Raw genomic sequence first — 17,152 nt, forward strand, 5'->3', positions numbered from 1 at the left:
CAGTTGCGATTCTTGCAGCATCAAATGGCTATGGCGGCGGCGGCGGCAGCACGAGCAGCTCATCTGCATCATCAACAGCTTTCAGGCAGCAACTCAAAAAGTAAACGGAAAAGAGCCACACCGGCCCCTCCAAAATCCTGATATTTGCCTTTTTTTTATTTTTTCTCCCCCTTTCTAAATAAAAAAATACAATGCAGAGGGGATATTTTATTTTTTTTTAAGATTAAAAAGGAGAAAGCTTAAAAACAAATCAGTGTTTTACATTTCTGGTGGGAAAGTGAACTTTTAACATTACACTGAAATAAATGAAGTGGTTTTGGAAGCCAACCCTACAGAACTTAGGAGATTTCAGCTATAAAGCAGCTAGGGGCTGATTTCCTTACGTCACTTAATTTTTTAACAGAACGTTTTATCTTGTATTTTTTACCACTCAGCAGCATTGTACATAGTATAAGGATGAAAAACATTTTAGAAAAAAGGAACTTTGTAAATGTAGTATTGGTATTTGTTTATTTAGTATAAAAGGTTTGTGAACACTGTAACAAATACAATTTTTACAAATCCATTTTTGAAAAGATCTCTCTTTTTGTTCAGTTGGGCTTTATACTTTTTATTACTTTGTCTATCAGCTTCTTTACTTCTTTGTGCCTTGTAATTGCTCTGGTGATACAGTCCTGAAGCTTGGCTCCTGTGAGAGGACTTCCACCTAAAAATTAAAGGGAACAATTTGATTTTCTATTTATACTTCAGTTGAGTATCTCTGTATGTGTTTTCCAAATGACAATATTAAGTAATACAGTCATTCTCATGAGCAAAAACTTTCACCTGGGGAGCTTACAGCCTCCCCAGCTCAAGCCTTGGGTAAAGAAAACAGAAGTAAACTAGAGGTGTAACAGGAGACGTGCTCAAAATATGTCATTTGCTGCGTGTAGGTCAAGCTGTGACTTCATTTTGAACTTGGAATACAATAGACTATTTCAGCTGGAAGGGACCTACAACTTCAGTCATTCCACCTTTTTCAAAATTAATTTCAAAAGCAAGTCATTTAATAAGTACTCAAGCAGACAGCCTGTTACCATAAAACACATATTTTACAAAGAAAAGCAGGTACATAACATCTAGGTGAAGAAAACATTATCAACTCCATAGTTTCCTGTATAATAAACTTGGAAGTACCTGGTTTATAGACAGAACATAGTCTGTCTTCATCATCAGTTACAATAGTTACTGTTCCCGTTGCCAAGTCTTCTTCTTCAGCAGTTGGATCAACAATGAGTAATGTGCTTGAGAAAGAAAACAGACGTGGACAAGTCAGTATCTGTTGCTCCATTAACACTATTGCAAAGTGCACAAAACTTATTCATTCTACTGTAGTCCTCCAAACTAGCTGCAGGTGGACTTAGTGCTTAGGCTTACCTCTTCTCTTAGCAAAATGCATCAAGTCAAAAAAAGGGGAAAACCAAAAAGTGAAGCGGGAAATTCCACATATTCAAGTGCATGTGTCTGGTAAAATAGCAGTTGTTGAATATACAGCTTTATGCCTAAGTTTCAGAGATTTGCGACACCCATGTATTGCAGGAAAATGCCATTTGCAATATGCAGTCACTTGTTGCAGTTATGCAAGGAAAAGGGCACTGGGTTTAGGTGTAGGCTGCACTAATCGCTACTAGACCTTAAGGCAAAACTCATTTCCAATGGTAAATTCACCAAAGTAGTTCTCAGTTTCTTGTCAGAGAACTCTACCACCACTCAGACTGGGAAGAGTTCAGAAATGGATTTACTGGGTTCCTTCAGGTAGCCGAAATAAGCTGTTGCACATCCCATGATGCAGATCGTTAAAAAGAGATTGACTATTGTTATTTTAAAACCATTTAATAAGTTAAAAATAGAGTAAACCAATGGAAAAATTAAAAAAAAAAAAAAAGGATCTAAACTATAAGCCAACTTTGCACAAGAAAAACTTGAACTTAAAAAAAAGCCAACCAACCAGCCACTCTTCAGACTAAGTTTCTTGAAAAAAAAAATAAAAATAATTAAAATCCCTACCATTACAAACATTTGGCTGAAGGGCAGGTATCGTGACAGGTAAGACTTTAGCTGCTTTCATGAAGCTTCAGTTGATACTGTTAAACTAAAATTTAGTAGTGATGTGATGAAACTCAATCGAGCAGCTGGAGCACAGCTACACCAAGCGATGTTTACGACAAATTTGCAGGGGGGAAGTCAGTAGCAAGGCCATAGGAGCTGACTGCAGCATAGAGATGGGAGGGTAATGGAATTTCTCAACTTGAACTCACATGCAATGCATAATTTAAGGTTTTCTTGATAATTTAAAACTTTACCAACGGTTTCAGATTGCCATTTAATAGCAATAGTGTAATGAAAACATCACTCCGTAGCCCCACTACTCACAAATCCTGCTTTGTTAATGCCACCCACGTGCTCTGTGCGGCATCGGCCCTTGGTGTGACACGGGGACCTGGCGCACATGGAGCGTTCGATGCATCACATTTATTATTTATGTACAGGTTGGCTCCACGGGAGCCAGCTGTGGAGCTGCACAGCACTCTGCACCAGCACTCCTCACCAGTTGTGGTGAGGAGCCACGCTCTTCAACAACCCAGAAGTTTTATTTATTCAAGGAGGGCTTTTACGCAGAAGAAAAATGTCTCTGGAAGCCAGAGTATTATTTAGAGGGCTGTGTCAACAGCTGTAGAAAAACTAATAATCAGAATTTAAAAAAAAATAAAATCCAAACCACCCAACAGAGGCACACACCCCCCTTCAATATTTAGTTTTAGGAGCTAAAGGGAGACTTGAGTAACTCGTTTGATGCAACAGTTGGTTTCAGTGAAGGGAACAAAGCCCAACAGGCTGTCACTGAAAACTTTCTGCCAAAAGCAACTTTTTTGTCTATCGGTAAGTAGATGTGATAATCAGTACGTATATGTGACTTGTGTGCAAATAATATCCTACTGACAACCAACTGCTCATCCTGCTATCCAAACTCTCAATCTACATCAAACATCACTCAAGAACTGGTATTAAAGCAATTAACAGAAGCTCTGTTCTGTTATTTGAATTACTGGTAACTTTCTGCCTTGGTTCATTTTTGGCAATCAATTGGTCATCATTTGATTTCAGTGCTTCCCCCACCCCATCTCATATTTGAATGCAAGAGCCTGTTAAATCCTTTCTGAGACTACAGATTCATGTGCCGTAAGCCCTTGAGGTCTCTCAAAACAATCTCACAGCAGACTCAGCACAGCGAGCAGCATTTGCCATTTTCTACTTCTCAAAAGAATAGCACCGTAAAAAACTGTGTTTCTTACAAGCAGCAGCAGAGCAGACACTTAACATACTTGGACTAATCAAGAGCCAGTGAACAGTTTCAGGTGAGGAGTGAAGTTATCAGATGTGATTATTTTGCATTCTCATAACCAGATTCTTTACCTACACGAACAATGACTGAAGAGTGCTGGTCATACCCAGCTTTGGGTGAGTCACTTTGGGTGATTATGTTTTGAGTTACCCCCAGGTTCTGTTGTTCTGCCTCGACCATTACTTCCTGCTTCCCCTGGTGACTAAATCGTTGGTACAAGCTGGTCAAAACCTACATCTTCTGTATCAGTTATTGACACAGGCTTCTACAACATTGATTACACTGCTAACATTCTTCCGTCTCAAAAATACTCCAAAACCATAAAAATACACCTGTTCCTGTACTTTTAAACTTGTATTTTAGGTTGGGAACCAGCTCTGCTTTAAGCCACAGAAAGAAGTGTAACACACTGCGTTTTGTTCTGTGTACTCATTTTGTGTTCCGTGTACTGCATCCAGCTCTGGAGTCCTCAGCGCAGGAAGGACATGGACCTGTTGCATTGGGTCCAGACAAGGACCATGATGATGATCAGAGGGCTGGAGCACCTCTCCTATGAGGACAGGCTGAGAGAGTTGGGTTGTTCAGCCTGGAGAAGAAAAGGTTCTGGGGAGACCTTATAGCAGCCTTCCAGGACCTGAAGGGGGCCTACAGGAGAGATGGGGAGGGACTTTTTATCAGGGAGTGTAGTGATAGGATGAGGGGTAACAGTTTTAAACTGTAAGAGGGAAGATTTAGATTAGATACCAGGATTTTTCACTACAAGAGTGGTGAAACTCTGGAACAGGTTGCCCAGAGAAGTTGCGGATGCCCCATCCCTGGAAGTGTTCGAGGCCAGGCTGGATGGGGCTTTGAGCAACCTGGTCTAGTGGGAGGGGTCCTTGCCACCATGATCTTTAAGGTCCCTCCCAGCCCTCAGCATTCTACGATTCTGTATCACAGAACTATAACTCAGTTCAACAAGAGAGGCTGTGGAGTTAAGATCAAGAGAACCAGCACTGCCAGAGACCGCGTGCTCTTCACTAGCAGAAGCGCGTAAGAAAGGCAGAAACATCACCGGTGGCATCCTCTGTCTCTCACTTCTTTTACATGCACAGTTGTTTTCGTAAGTACAAAAGAGTTATGAACTTACTCATCAAATATAGCAAAGGACGTGGCAACCGGATGCTTTCTGATAACCAAAGGATTCTTCTGTTTTAGATTAACTTCTGGTAAACCAGTTTCTTCATTTATAGTAACTGATGGCAATTGTACTGAAAAGATGAAAAAAATGACAATGGTATAATATTAAATATTATTTATTTAATAAGGCTTTAAGTAGGCCTAGAGATGTCCAAGACTACTGAAATATTTAAGCTGCTCTTTTACCATATTGGTAACCCACTGAAAACAGATCGGAACAGAGTTTTGGCTACATTACTGGTGTTCTGTACCAAAAATTTATCGTATTTGAGGAAAGCATTTAGCTTAGGAATACCCATTCAAGAAGTTATTCTCCCCAAACTAACATGCTTCCTTACACACAAGCACTTCCTGCTTCCAAAATGCCATACAATTACAATACTCTTAGAGTCATATTTAACTAAAAATCCTTTCCCCTACGTGCATTGTAACCCTCACACCTGTGAATAATATGTTGCATGCATTGCAACAGGTTTTTCAAGCTACAGTGCACTCAGCCAGGAATATTCCGTTGTGACAAATAAGCAAAGCCCCCAACAACTTATTCTGCCTGCACAAAATACATTAACAAGGCAAGACCCTGATGTAGACACTGAAGTTGTTTAAGATTCATTGCTGAAAGATTCAGATCTCTGACACGGAAGGACACATGGCAGAATAGCTGTTACTCTTACACAAAAGAAATAATACACAGACAAAAAGATCCTACTCCCCAGGTGTTATACATCTATGGCATCCATACCATCGTGTCCCCTTTCTGTTTGCATTTTAGTAACTTAGCATTCAAATGGCAGGAAGAGAAGAGTCTTAAGGAACAGTGAACCAGCTTCATCCGATTCAAAATTAACAAATTTCTCCAAGCAACACTAACCAGAGTGCGTCTCTTGCTCTAGCAGAGACTTACCATTTTTTAATGCTGCTAACAAAGCAAAGGCACTGGCATCCAAAATGTTCCCATCGTAGTCCAGACACATGATATCACAGTATAACACCCAAGCAAGCTATCGAAAAAAGATTTGCACAAGTGAGATATTACAGCAGTTAATAAGCAAATGGTGCAGTATGTAAAAAAATACGGGGCACACTAACAAAAATATTTATTTCTATCATATGATTTTTACACTTCAGATGTAAACCGAGCTACGAAGATTAAAAAGCAAAAAGAACAGCAAAACAACCTGTAACCCCAAATACCTTCTTTAATGTCTACACTGTGACCTTGTTAGTACATCCATCTTCATTTTGAGCACAACTTACCTTGCCGTTTGTAATACATAAATCTTCTTTCGCTATCATCTGTGAACTAAAATAAAATGAGAGAGTAAACCATGAAACAGAAAATTGTCTTGCATAGTTGTTTTTGTTTTAAATGCATTAAGGTGATTCTCACCTTTCAATCACATCTGCAATGAACTGACTCGCTGCTTGAGCCTCTTCACCAGGTGGTCCAGAGCGAAACCTCGTTGAGCAGAGGGATGGTAGCTCTACGTTTGGAACTAGGTAGCAAGAATCATCAGTCATAAACTGAAGAAAGCAGGCAATGAGATATCAAAAACAGAAATAAGACAGTACACACACTTAATACTACTTTATGTACTTCAAATGAAAGGCAAGACTAAGATTTTTTCAGTCAAGCTCTCCTACTTCTCCCCTCAAAAATAAAGTTATGCATGAGTTTGTATCAAAGAACTTGCAGTACTCTGTACTCAGAAACTTCCATGGAGAAGCACACGCTCCTAACGACCATTTTCTGTTCGTAATCCTGTGATGAATATCATCGTCCCACACGAACTCTTCTAAGGTGTTAAGCACTCTTAAGCAGACCAAAAAACAAGAGCATTTTCACCCCACTGCCTGACTTCACTGGTATGCTGTCTGCTTTTCATCAACCATTAAAACCTGATTCTTTACACACAAAGCAAAAACGTGCAGAAACATTTGTGAAAAAAACCCTAAGCATAATCAAGGTCACTGAAAACAACATACTTTGGAGATGCCTTATAAAAAAGGGATTTTGTCTAAGCTCGCAGTTCCATTGAATTACTTAATTACAAAAGAAACTCTGAACAGGAGTGAGAATGTACCCCTGGGATTTCTACAGATCTCTGAAAAATTAACAGTTTATTTCACCGGTTTTAGGAGTTCAATTTTTTACCTCCTGGGACTTCAAGACAAAAGTTAATGTGCCTTTGCACAAACCTGCGAGCCACAATCTTTTATAAATGAACTGCCTTCCCTCTCTTAACACACAGACTTCCCCCTCCTGCAGGTTTGTTTTCAGCCTGGCCTGGAATCAGCAATGAGGCGGCAGCTTTATATGGAAAACTCCAAGCAGAGCAGGGGGAATTCTGAAATTTCTGAAGCACCACTGCCTATACGTCAATTTGGAAACTGATTTTAAGGGAAGTAATACAATTTTACCCAAATTCATGCTTTTAATACACTCAACCTGTCCCATCATTACAGCTTTTTAGCTGAAGCAATGCAAGATTTGAGCAAGATCCCTCCTGAAAAGCTTACCAATATAGCCCTGATCAGCAGAATCTGCTGCGGGTGCAGCAAGTTCCTGGAGAGAAAAAAAAAAAAAAAAAGACAAAAATAAAGAGCTGAATTTTGTACAAAAAGATTTTCCAGCTATTCTATATAAAAATGGTCGTTTTCTTGCTAGTTATCATTACAATAAGATTTATAAGAGCCATTTTTCATGAGTCTCTGTCTGGATTTTTCCTACAGGAAAACTCTATACGGGGAAATGAAGTGATTTTGCTCATGGCAGGCCAGGAGTAAGGCTGAGGCTACAAGGCATTTAATAGTCCAGCCAACTGATTACCAATGTACCTACTGATCAATGGGCTCAGTAACTCTTCAATTATATAGCTTTTATCTAGAAACAACAAAGATATTTTTTTTGTATATATCTTATACATATAGACGATACACACCACAAAACCAAATGTTCTCAGGCTAGACAGGTAGCATTAGACAATTAAATTATATATTCAGTTTCACCTCTGAAAGTAACTCAGGTGAAAGACTGTTACTGTGTCTGACTGGCACATTATTGTAACTCTACCAGGGATTTGTTCCTTCTGAACAGGAATGCGTAAGTTCAGCTACCAGCTAAGTTAAAATAAAAAGCAACCATACCGCTTTAACTCCACAAATCACCGTAGTATTTCCTAACTTCACCAGGGCAGAACCATCTGCAGTTGTAATTGAACCTGAAGAGAGAAAGTGCTGTTCATTAAAATCTATTTCTCCATTCAAAGGGCCTTAATTAATGTCCACCTTCACCAAGTATTTACTTTCCATCATTTTATACTAAAGGTAGGCCAAACAAAGTCTCAATGAATCCAGGGTGGGAACAGAATCTATTACACATCTCTGTTAAACAGTCAACCAACAGAATTGCACAGAATAGTTGAAGAGATCACTGGAAGTAGATCATCTGGTCCAACTCCCCTGCTCAAACAAGAGCCACCTAGAGCCAGTTGCCCAGGACTGTATCCAGATGGCTTTTGACTATCTCTAAGGATGGAAACTCCACAACTGCTCTGGGCAACCTGTGCCAGTTTTTGGTCACCCTCACAGTAAAAAAGTGTTTCCTCATGTTCACAGGCAACCTCCTCTGTTTTAGTTTATGCCCACTGCCTCATGTCCTGTCCTTGGGCATCACTGAAAAGGGTCTGGTCCTGTCTTCTTGACACCCTCCCTTGAGGTATTTCTATATATTGATAAGATTCCTCCTCAGTCTCCTCTTCTCAAGGCTAAACAGTCCCAGCTCTCTCAGTCTTTTCTCACAGCAGAGATGCTCCAGCCCCTACATTATCTTCATGGCCCTTTGTTGGATTCTCTCCAGTATGTCCACGTCTCTCTTGCACTGGGGAGCCCACTGCTGGACAAAGCACTCAAGGTGTGACCTCACCAGTACTGAAAAAAGCGGAAGGATCACCTCCCTCAACCTGCTGGCCATACTGTGCCTAATGCACCCCAGGATAACATGGGCCTTCCGTGCAACAAGGGCACATCGCTGGCTCATCTTCAACCTTGTGTCCACCAGGACTCACTGGTCCTTTTCTGCCAAGCTGCTTTCCAGCTGGGTGGCTCACAGCATATATTGATGCCTGGGGTTGTTCCTCCACAGGACTTTGTGCTTCTGTTTGTGGAACTTGATAAGGTTCCTGTTGGCCCATTTCTCCAGCCTGTTGAGGCCCCCCTGGACGGCAGCACGATCCTCTGGTACACCAGCCACTACTTCCCAATTTAGTGTCATCTGAAAACTTGCTGAGGGTACACTTTGATCCATCATCCAGATCATTAATGAAGATGTTGAACAGGATCGGATCCAGTATTGACCCCTGGTGTAATTTTTTAAACCAGAAATCATACATGGTTACTGTAAGCCCACCTTCTGACTGGCTTACACTAAGCCCTAATGGAAGGTGGCATTGTACAATGGCCAAGACTTGCAGTGTCAAGTGTCAGCAATAATCAACAACTATTCCATGCTGGTATGCTAACTGGTAATTTTAATTTTAGAAATCATACCCCCTTATTATTATTATTCCAAATAAACACTTGCCTATATTGACGGTGGTTGCCCGGAATTCACCTAACTCCCTTCCATCGGGTCGACAGTTCTCTTTCTAAACAAAAATTACAAAGTTCAAATTAGAAAACATATTTTATTAAATAACACACCAATATTTATGCCATAGGAGTTCATATAAAACAATATTCCCTTCTTTTTAGCAGAAACATGCAGCTACAAAAATGCTAGGGAAAACAAGGACACATTCTAGACAGTTTTTCATCAACTGATATGTAATTTGTGGTTGTAGGCCTGCAAAAAATCTTATTTATTTATTATATTTAGAAAAATAAATATAACAATAGATTAATCATCTCAAGAGTAAGTATTATAGGCTAGATTCAGAATATTCTCCAAAAACAAATACTCACTGATACCTTAAAATAAGAGTTTCTACCTGTTTGCACTGCAGGCAATTCCCCTTCCCCATCCCCAACTAGTGGAGCTCTTAGAGTGAATTACAGAAGAAAAAACACAACACACCCCAAAGAAACTCCCATTCTACAAATATTCAAATATTGTCAGTCAGATATTGTTCAAATATTGTCAGTCAGAAGCTGTACAATACCTGAACCTTAAGTTAGAAACTGCAGTAATTCACCATTATGTTAGATCTAAATAAGTATTCAGCACAATTTCAAGCTTCTCAAAAGCAAATACTTTTGGTTCAATTATAAGAACCAAAACTGACTGCAATAATACTGAAGCCATTTCTAAGTCAATACTACCTTAGTAATGTAGAGAATAATTTGATATACCAAAAACTCAGTGGTTTTCCTTCACAGTTGCGGTGAGCATAGTTAGCAGCAATTATTATTTCTAGTAGCATCTAAAAGCCTGGTCTGACATAATTTTGTACTAGAGAGGAACCTGCATCACCACCTTGGTCAAATTTAACTCCCATTCCTTTTGCAGCCAACAGAAGTATTTATTTACCCATCATGTTGAACAGGGACACCACCTGCTGACAAGAGCCACCTAGAGCCAGTTGCCCAGGACTGTATCCAGATGGCTTTTGACTATCTCTAAGGATGGAAACTCCACAACTGCTCTGGGCAACCTGTGCCAGTTTTTGGTCACCCTCACAGTAAAAAAGTGTTTCCTCATGTTCACAGGCAACCTCCTCTGTTTTAGTTTATGCCCACTGCCTCATGTCCTGTCCTTGGGCATCACTGAAAAGGGTCTGGTCCTGTCTTCTTGACACCCTCCCTTGAGGTATTTCTATATATTGATAAGATTCCTCCTCAGTCTCCTCTTCTCAAGGCTAAACAGTCCCAGCTCTCTCAGTCTTTTCTCACAGCAGAGATGCTCCAGCCCCTACATTATCTTCATGGCCCTTTGTTGGATTCTCTCCAGTATGTCCACGTCTCTCTTGCACTGGGGAGCCCACTGCTGGACAAAGCACTCAAGGTGTGACCTCACCAGTACTGAAAAAAGCAGAAGGATCACCTCCCTCAACCTGCTGGCCATACTGTGCCTAATGCACCCCAGGATAACATGGGCCTTCCGTGCAACAAGGGCACATCGCTGGCTCATCTTCAACCTTGTGTCCACCAGGACTCACGGGTCCTTTTCTGCCAAGCTGCTTTCCAGCTGGGTGGCTCACAGCATATATTGATGCCTGGGGTTGTTCCTCCACAGGACTTTGTGCTTCTGTTTGTGGAACTTGATAAGGTTCCTGTTGGCCCATTTCTCCAGCCTGTTGAGGCCCCCCTGGACGGCAGCACGATCCTCTGGTACACCAGCCACTACTTCCCAATTTAGTGTCATCTGAAAACTTGCTGAGGGTACACTTTGATCCATCATCCAGATCATTAATGAAGATGTTGAACAGGATCGGATCCAGTATTGACCCCTGGTGTAATTTTTTAAACCAGAAATCATACATGGTTACTGTAAGCCCACCTTCTGACTGGCTTACACTAAGCCCTAATGGAAGGTGGCATTGTACAATGGCCAAGACTTGCAGTGTCAAGTGTCAGCAATAATCAACAACTATTCCATGCTGGTATGCTAACTGGTAATTTTAATTTTAGAAATCATACCCCCTTATTATTATTATTCCAAATAAACACTTGCCTATATTGACGGTGGTTGCCCGGAATTCACCTAACTCCCTTCCATCGGGTCGACAGTTCTCTTTCTAAACAAAAATTACAAAGTTCAAATTAGAAAACATATTTTATTAAATAACACACCAATATTTATGCCATAGGAGTTCATATAAAACAATATTCCCTTCTTTTTAGCAGAAACATGCAGCTACAAAAATGCTAGGGAAAACAAGGACACATTCTAGACAGTTTTTCATCAACTGATATGTAATTTGTGGTTGTAGGCCTGCAAAAAATCTTATTTATTTATTATATTTAGAAAAATAAATATAACAATAGATTAATCATCTCAAGAGTAAGTATTATAGGCTAGATTCAGAATATTCTCCAAAAACAAATACTCACTGATACCTTAAAATAAGAGTTTCTACCTGTTTGCACTGCAGGCAATTCCCCTTCCCCATCCCCAACTAGTGGAGCTCTTAGAGTGAATTACAGAAGAAAAAACACAACACACCCCAAAGAAACTCCCATTCTACAAATATTCAAATATTGTCAGTCAGATATTGTTCAAATATTGTCAGTCAGAAGCTGTACAATACCTGAACCTTAAGTTAGAAACTGCAGTAATTCACCATTATGTTAGATCTAAATAAGTATTCAGCACAATTTCAAGCTTCTCAAAAGCAAATACTTTTGGTTCAATTATAAGAACCAAAACTGACTGCAATAATACTGAAGCCATTTCTAAGTCAATACTACCTTAGTAATGTAGAGAATAATTTGATATACCAAAAACTCAGTGGTTTTCCTTCACAGTTGCGGTGAGCATAGTTAGCAGCAATTATTATTTCTAGTAGCATCTAAAAGCCTGGTCTGACATAATTTTGTACTAGAGAGGAACCTGCATCACCACCTTGGTCAAATTTAACTCCCATTCCTTTTGCAGCCAACAGAAGTATTTATTTACCCATCATGTTGAACAGGGACACCACCTGCTGCAGTATTAATGCCACAGACAGATGGAAAAACGTCCTGAAGAGCATGACCATTTCTTCCCTGCTAAGTGAGTTTTTCACTTTTCCCTTATAGTTTCAGCTTTCCATACAGAAATTAGAAAAGCAGAAACAAGCCAGAAAAAAATTGATTATGAGTAATTTATATATGAATATTGTGTTTTACTCACCAAAAATCTTCTGTAGTATTCCAACGGTTCCACCGTTCTAAAACAAATAGAAAGAGAAATTCACATGCAAGCTCCCAAGTAGGTAAGAGACAGTAAAAAAGATAAGCAAACATGAACCTACACCAACAAATAATTTGAGAATCAGGATGACCAACAAAGCTCCTTAGCAATATGGTTACAGATGAAGAAACTCTAAGCAGATCTAAGAAAAAGATGTTTTCCTACATTCACTTCCAGAATGCTGCTTCTTTAAAAGGAACCTTAAAAGGTACATCTAAAACAAACCACTAACTTTCACTTCAATAACCTTGACTATTAGTTTCAATTCAAAAGGAGTGTTTACGGAGGCCAGGGTGTAATGTTTTTTGAAGAAATGCAGAAAAAGTAATTTTATTACAATGTCTCAAATATTTGTTAGTTCAAGGACTGCTTTCAGATGTACAAAATGGCTTAAAATTATTTTAGTCTTGAACTGTTACATTTTTTCTTAGAACCTTTATGAAAATGTAAAATGAAGAAACATGCTTCATGCAGTGCTTCAGTTGAGAAATAATTAATGCTTATTATTAATTATATACTACTGACAGCATTTGTGTATAAGTATTTTAAGCAGAAAACATTAAAGTAAACAAAACTCATATAAGTTTCATTAATATTTGAACAAAACCTTCTCAGTTTTGCTAAAATAAGCACTTATGGGGAAAAAAATGATAACTGGAAAAAGAAAATTTTTCAAATTCAAACTAACATACAGAGGTCCCACAACTCATGATGGCTATCATGAATTAACTCCTGTTGGTTCCCCATATGTGGGCCCCATACTACTGCTTTTTAACCCTGACACATGGCCTGTTCTTCATGTAAAAAGAGTAAAAGCATTTGCTAAACCTTGTTTCATACATTTAAGCCATAAATCTGGAAGAAGCAAGGACACTGGAACAGGCTGCCCAGAGAAGTTGTGAATGCTGCATCACTGGAAGTGTTCATGGTCAGGCTGGATGGGGCTTTGAGCAACCTGTTTAAGGAAAAGACACTCCTGCCCATGACATGGGGGGGTTGGACTAGGTGATCTTTGAAGGTCCCTTCCAAGCCAAACCGTTCCATGATTCTAAATGGAGCAGTTACAAATGAGAGGCCACTGAATTCCCTGCTGTTTTAAGCTCCTTGTAATGCTTCACTAAACTCATTCTACCTGTATCTCTTTTCTTTGGCAGAGAAGGCTGCCCTCTTCCACTTCTAACGCCCCAGGAACCATGGGGCAGTCCAGGCTGGCTGGGCCTCTGGAGGGTGTTGGGTCCAATCCCTCACCCAAACCAGGTTCATGAAGAGCAGACAGATCTCTCAAGGCGCACTATCTCCGAGGATGGAGATACCACAGCCTCCCTGGCTAACCATCCTTTGCTATGACTCTCACCCAACCAGGAGCTACTCAGAATCACGTTTCAATCTGCATCCATGGTCTCTCTCTTCTGTCTTCTCCTCACCCCAACTGGGGAGGTAGCTCAGGGCCTTACTGATCTCTGTGCTTGGCCCTTTTTTAGGGCTGAACAAACCCAGCTCGGTCACCCACCCTTGCACATTCCATAGAATCATGATGGTTAGAGCTGGAAGGGACCTTAAAGACCATTGAGTTCCAAGCCCCCTGCCATGTGCTGGGGCACTTCCCACTAGAGCAGGTTGCTCAAAGCCCCATCCAGCCTGGCCTTGAACACTCCCAGGGATGGGGCATCCACAACTTCTCTGGGCAACATTGCCTCACCATCCTAACAGGAAAGAATCTCTTCCGAAGATCTAGTCTAAATTTCCTCTCCTTCAGTTTAAAACCTCGTCCTATCGCTCCATTCCCTGACGAAGAGTCCCTCCCCATCTCTCCTGTAGGCCCCCGTTAGGTACTGGAGGGCTGCTGTAAGGTCTCCCCGGAGCCCCCCTCCTCGGCAGCTCCCCCCGGGGCCGTGCCCACACCATTCCCGTACCGCCATGCCCCAAAGCGGCGGATTAACACGGCAGAGAGAAACAGCACCGTAAAGAAAATGGTAACAGTTAAAACCAACACCCTGGACCCCTCTCCCCCCCGGGCCCACGCTGCTGAGGCCGGCGCAGGGCCGCGGCGGGAACGGGGTAAAAGCCCCAACGGGGCCCCAACGGGGCCCCCACGGCGCCGCCTCAGCCCTCAGGAGCGGGCAGAGAGGAGCCCGCCCGCCACAGGGGACGAGGAGCGGGAGGGACACCCCAGCGCCGCGCAAAGAGGAGGGCAGCGGCCTCCAGGCCCGCTACTTACTTGAAAGCCGTCGCCATGGCGGCGCAGCTGCCGTCCCGGATGTGCCGCCTTGTGACCCGGCAGCAGTCGGAGGGGCGGCCTTGGCGGGCCCCGGCCGCCGGGAGGCGCCGGCGGCTTCCAGCCCCGCTGGCCGGGCGGAGCGGCCCGTTCTGGCGGCGGGCGCTTCCGCCTCGCTGTCCCTCGGCGGGCTATGGCGCTGTCCCTGTCCGAAGCCGTGGCGCTGCTGGCCGCCCTGGCCGTCTTCCTCCTTCTCCTGGTGAGAGCCGAGCCGCGGTGGCCGTGGGCCCGGGGCGGGGGGCCGCCGTGTCCCCCTCGCCGCTGTGTGGGGCGGGGGTCGCTAAGGGGACGCCGAGCTCCGGGGGCGCGGGGCCCTCTGAGCCCCCCACGCCCGCGGCTATGCTTGTACGCGGTTTTATCTAGGGAGTGTGGTTTTGCAAGGCGTGGGGTGCAACGCCTCCAAACCGGGTTAAAATGGAGCGTGTCATCCTTATACTACGTCATCTTATGAAATTATCCCGGTAACACGCCGTCACGGTAAGCGCTCGGGGTCCCGTGTGTTTCCCACTGGAAATGCCGTGGGTATTCAAACGTACTTCGCCAGCTGGGAAGGGCAGTGCTGCTGCCCATCGACGGTGCCACATACATGGTGTCCCCACGTCCAAGTACTGTGAAATCCAAGTTGTAGGGATTTGTTTTAGCCGTGCAGAAAAAGAACCAGGGCCGCAGTTTTGCGAGCTGGACGCTCATTGCAGTGTCTGTGTGCAGGTCAGAGGCAGCACCAGCTCCTGTGGCAGACATCGCTTGGGCAGGGAGGCAGCGGGGCTTGGACTACAGCTTTCACAGAATCAGAGGATTGTATGGGGTGGAAGGGACCTCCTGAGATCATCTAGTCCACCCACCCCTGTCAACGCAGGGTCACCTAGAGTAGGCTGGACAGGAACGCATCCAAGCAGGTTTTGAGTATCTCCGGAGAAGGAGACTCCACCACCTCTCTGGGCAGCCTGTTCCAGCCCTCCGTCACCCTCAAAGTAAATAAGTTTTCCCTCATCTTGAGAGGGAACTTCCTGGCTTCCAGTTTGCAGCCGTTGCCCCCTGTCCTGTCACCAGGCACCACTGAGAAGAGTTTTATCCCATCTTCTTCAACTTCTGTTGCCAGTGAGAGGACAAGGGGCAATGGGCACAAGTTGGAACATAAAGGGTTCCACTTGAATATGAGGAAGAACTTTTTCACGGTGAGGGTGACAGAGCCCTGGAACAGGCTGCCCAGGGAGGTTGTGGAGTCCCCTTCTTTGGAGATTTTCAAGACCCGCCTGGATGCAGTCCTGAGTAACATGCTCTGACAAGCCCTGGGTGGTCCTGCTATAGCAGGGGAGTTGGACTAGATGATCTCTATGGTCCCTTCCAACTCTAAAAAATTCAGTGAAATTCTTGACACCCGCCCTTTAGATATCTCTAAGCATTAATGAGATCCCCTCTCAGTCTTCTCTTCTCCGGGCTAAACAGACCCGGGTCTCTCAGCCTTTCCTCATAAGAGCAGTGCTCCATTGCCTTGATCATCTTTGTAGCCCTCTGCTGGACTCTCTCCAGTAGTTCCCTGTCCTGCTTGAACTGGGGGGCCCAGAACTGGACACAGTACTCCAGATTTTCTTTGGAGGTGTCTACGTGCTTTGTGGTTGAAAACAACAACAGGCTAATGATGCTGACAGCTGTCAGTGTAGGTGAAATGGAGGCATTAAATGGCATGAGAAGGTTTTAGTCCTGCGTGGTTTGGTCAGTGGATGGAAGTTGTGCACCGCTGGCTCATCTCATTACTGAAAAATGTTTGATTGCCCCTTGGAGCACATTCAACAGCTATTTAAACCTTTAATAGAATGCTCAATGATTTTTCTCATTTTTTTTTATCGCAGATTTGTATGGTTGCTTATGTAACAGCCGTAAAAATGCCAAACCTTCACCGACATGAAGAAGAGAAATTCTTCGTAAACGCTGAAGGCAGGAAAGAAGCTGTACCAAGTATACATGATCCGCCTACAAAGGAACTTTCTCTTGTTGTGCCTTCGTACAATGAGGAAGACCGGTGTAAGATTTTTCTTGTTTTGAGAAAAAGAAGAAAATCTATCTGTTGCTACTCTAATAATGCAGAGATCAGTTCATGTTAGCAGTAGATTCTGGCAGGCCAGATTACGTATCTGATTTTGGACACAGTTTCTAGAAAACAGTCCAAGTACATTGAATTTCAAAATTAAGGCATAGTGTAACTTGATTTCTGCTGCTAAAAATAGCATGGGGCACTTGTAAGAATCCTCTTTATTTTAGTGAAGTCCAGCAGAATGGCTGCTCATAGCCCCTGCAAATCCTATAAGGCAAGAAGTAGAAAAAGACTTTTAAAATTGATTTGAGGGCTTCCCCTCTGTAAACAACAGCAGCAGCTTCAGACAAGCAAAAAAAAAAGATGATCTCATTGGTTTCTTTTTGACTTTTG

At 42.6% G+C, this 17,152-nt stretch overlaps 3 protein-coding genes across 14 annotated transcripts in view; 2 read left to right on the forward strand and 1 right to left on the reverse strand.

The window, feature by feature from the left end:
- SUPT20H (SPT20 homolog, SAGA complex component) overlaps positions 1-565 on the forward strand; it is a 33,294-nt gene extending 32,729 nt beyond the window's left edge. For 7 of the 11 annotated variants that reach the window (XM_014965844.1, XM_014965851.1, XM_014965845.1 and 4 more), the window contains one exon: positions 1-565. In XM_014965844.1, coding sequence (XP_014821330.1) covers positions 1-141 — 141 coding nt within the window. In that variant the 3' untranslated portion in view covers positions 142-565. The other 4 variants (XM_014965849.1, XM_014965853.1, XM_014965855.1 and 1 more) reach the window with 3 other exon arrangements.
- EXOSC8 (exosome component 8) lies at positions 494-14,799 on the reverse strand. 2 transcript variants are annotated; one of them, XM_014965857.1, is made up of 11 exons: positions 14,671-14,799; positions 12,393-12,429; positions 11,232-11,295; positions 7,709-7,782; positions 7,082-7,127; positions 5,952-6,057; positions 5,819-5,864; positions 5,466-5,562; positions 4,512-4,632; positions 1,177-1,283; positions 494-706 (listed from the first exon to the last, which is right to left on the reverse strand). In XM_014965857.1, exons 1-11 carry the CDS (start codon positions 14,685-14,687, stop codon positions 591-593), a joined length of 831 nt encoding a protein of 276 aa, XP_014821343.1. In that variant the 5' UTR covers positions 14,688-14,799; the 3' UTR covers positions 494-590. The 2 variants fall into 2 exon arrangements, with proteins under 2 accessions (XP_014821343.1, XP_014821344.1); XM_014965858.1 differs by lacking the exon at positions 11,232-11,295 and adding an exon at positions 9,144-9,207 and having other exon boundaries at positions 14,671-14,702.
- ALG5 (ALG5, dolichyl-phosphate beta-glucosyltransferase) overlaps positions 14,752-17,152 on the forward strand; it is a 24,913-nt gene continuing 22,512 nt past the window's right edge. Inside the window, exons 1-2 of the mRNA XM_014965856.1 lie at positions 14,752-14,926; positions 16,578-16,749. Coding sequence (XP_014821342.1) covers positions 14,861-14,926; positions 16,578-16,749 — 238 coding nt within the window. The 5' untranslated portion in view covers positions 14,752-14,860. The remainder of the gene's footprint in view (positions 14,927-16,577; positions 16,750-17,152) is intronic.

The sequence above is a fragment of the Calidris pugnax genome, unplaced genomic scaffold (assembly GCF_001431845.1).
Source record: "Calidris pugnax isolate Ruff unplaced genomic scaffold, ASM143184v1 scaffold20, whole genome shotgun sequence".
NCBI classification, from domain to species: Eukaryota; Metazoa; Chordata; class Aves; order Charadriiformes; family Scolopacidae; genus Calidris; species Calidris pugnax.

Coding starts and splice junctions, on each gene's coding strand:
- EXOSC8 (XM_014965857.1), bottom strand. Junction 7,783..11,231: donor GGCAACCACCGTCAATATAG/GCAAGTGTTTAT, acceptor TTCTCTCTTCAG/GTTCAATTACAACTGCAGAT. Junction 1,284..4,511: donor TCCTTTGCTATATTTGATGA/GTAAGTTCATAA, acceptor TTCTTTCTCAAG/CACATTACTCATTGTTGATC.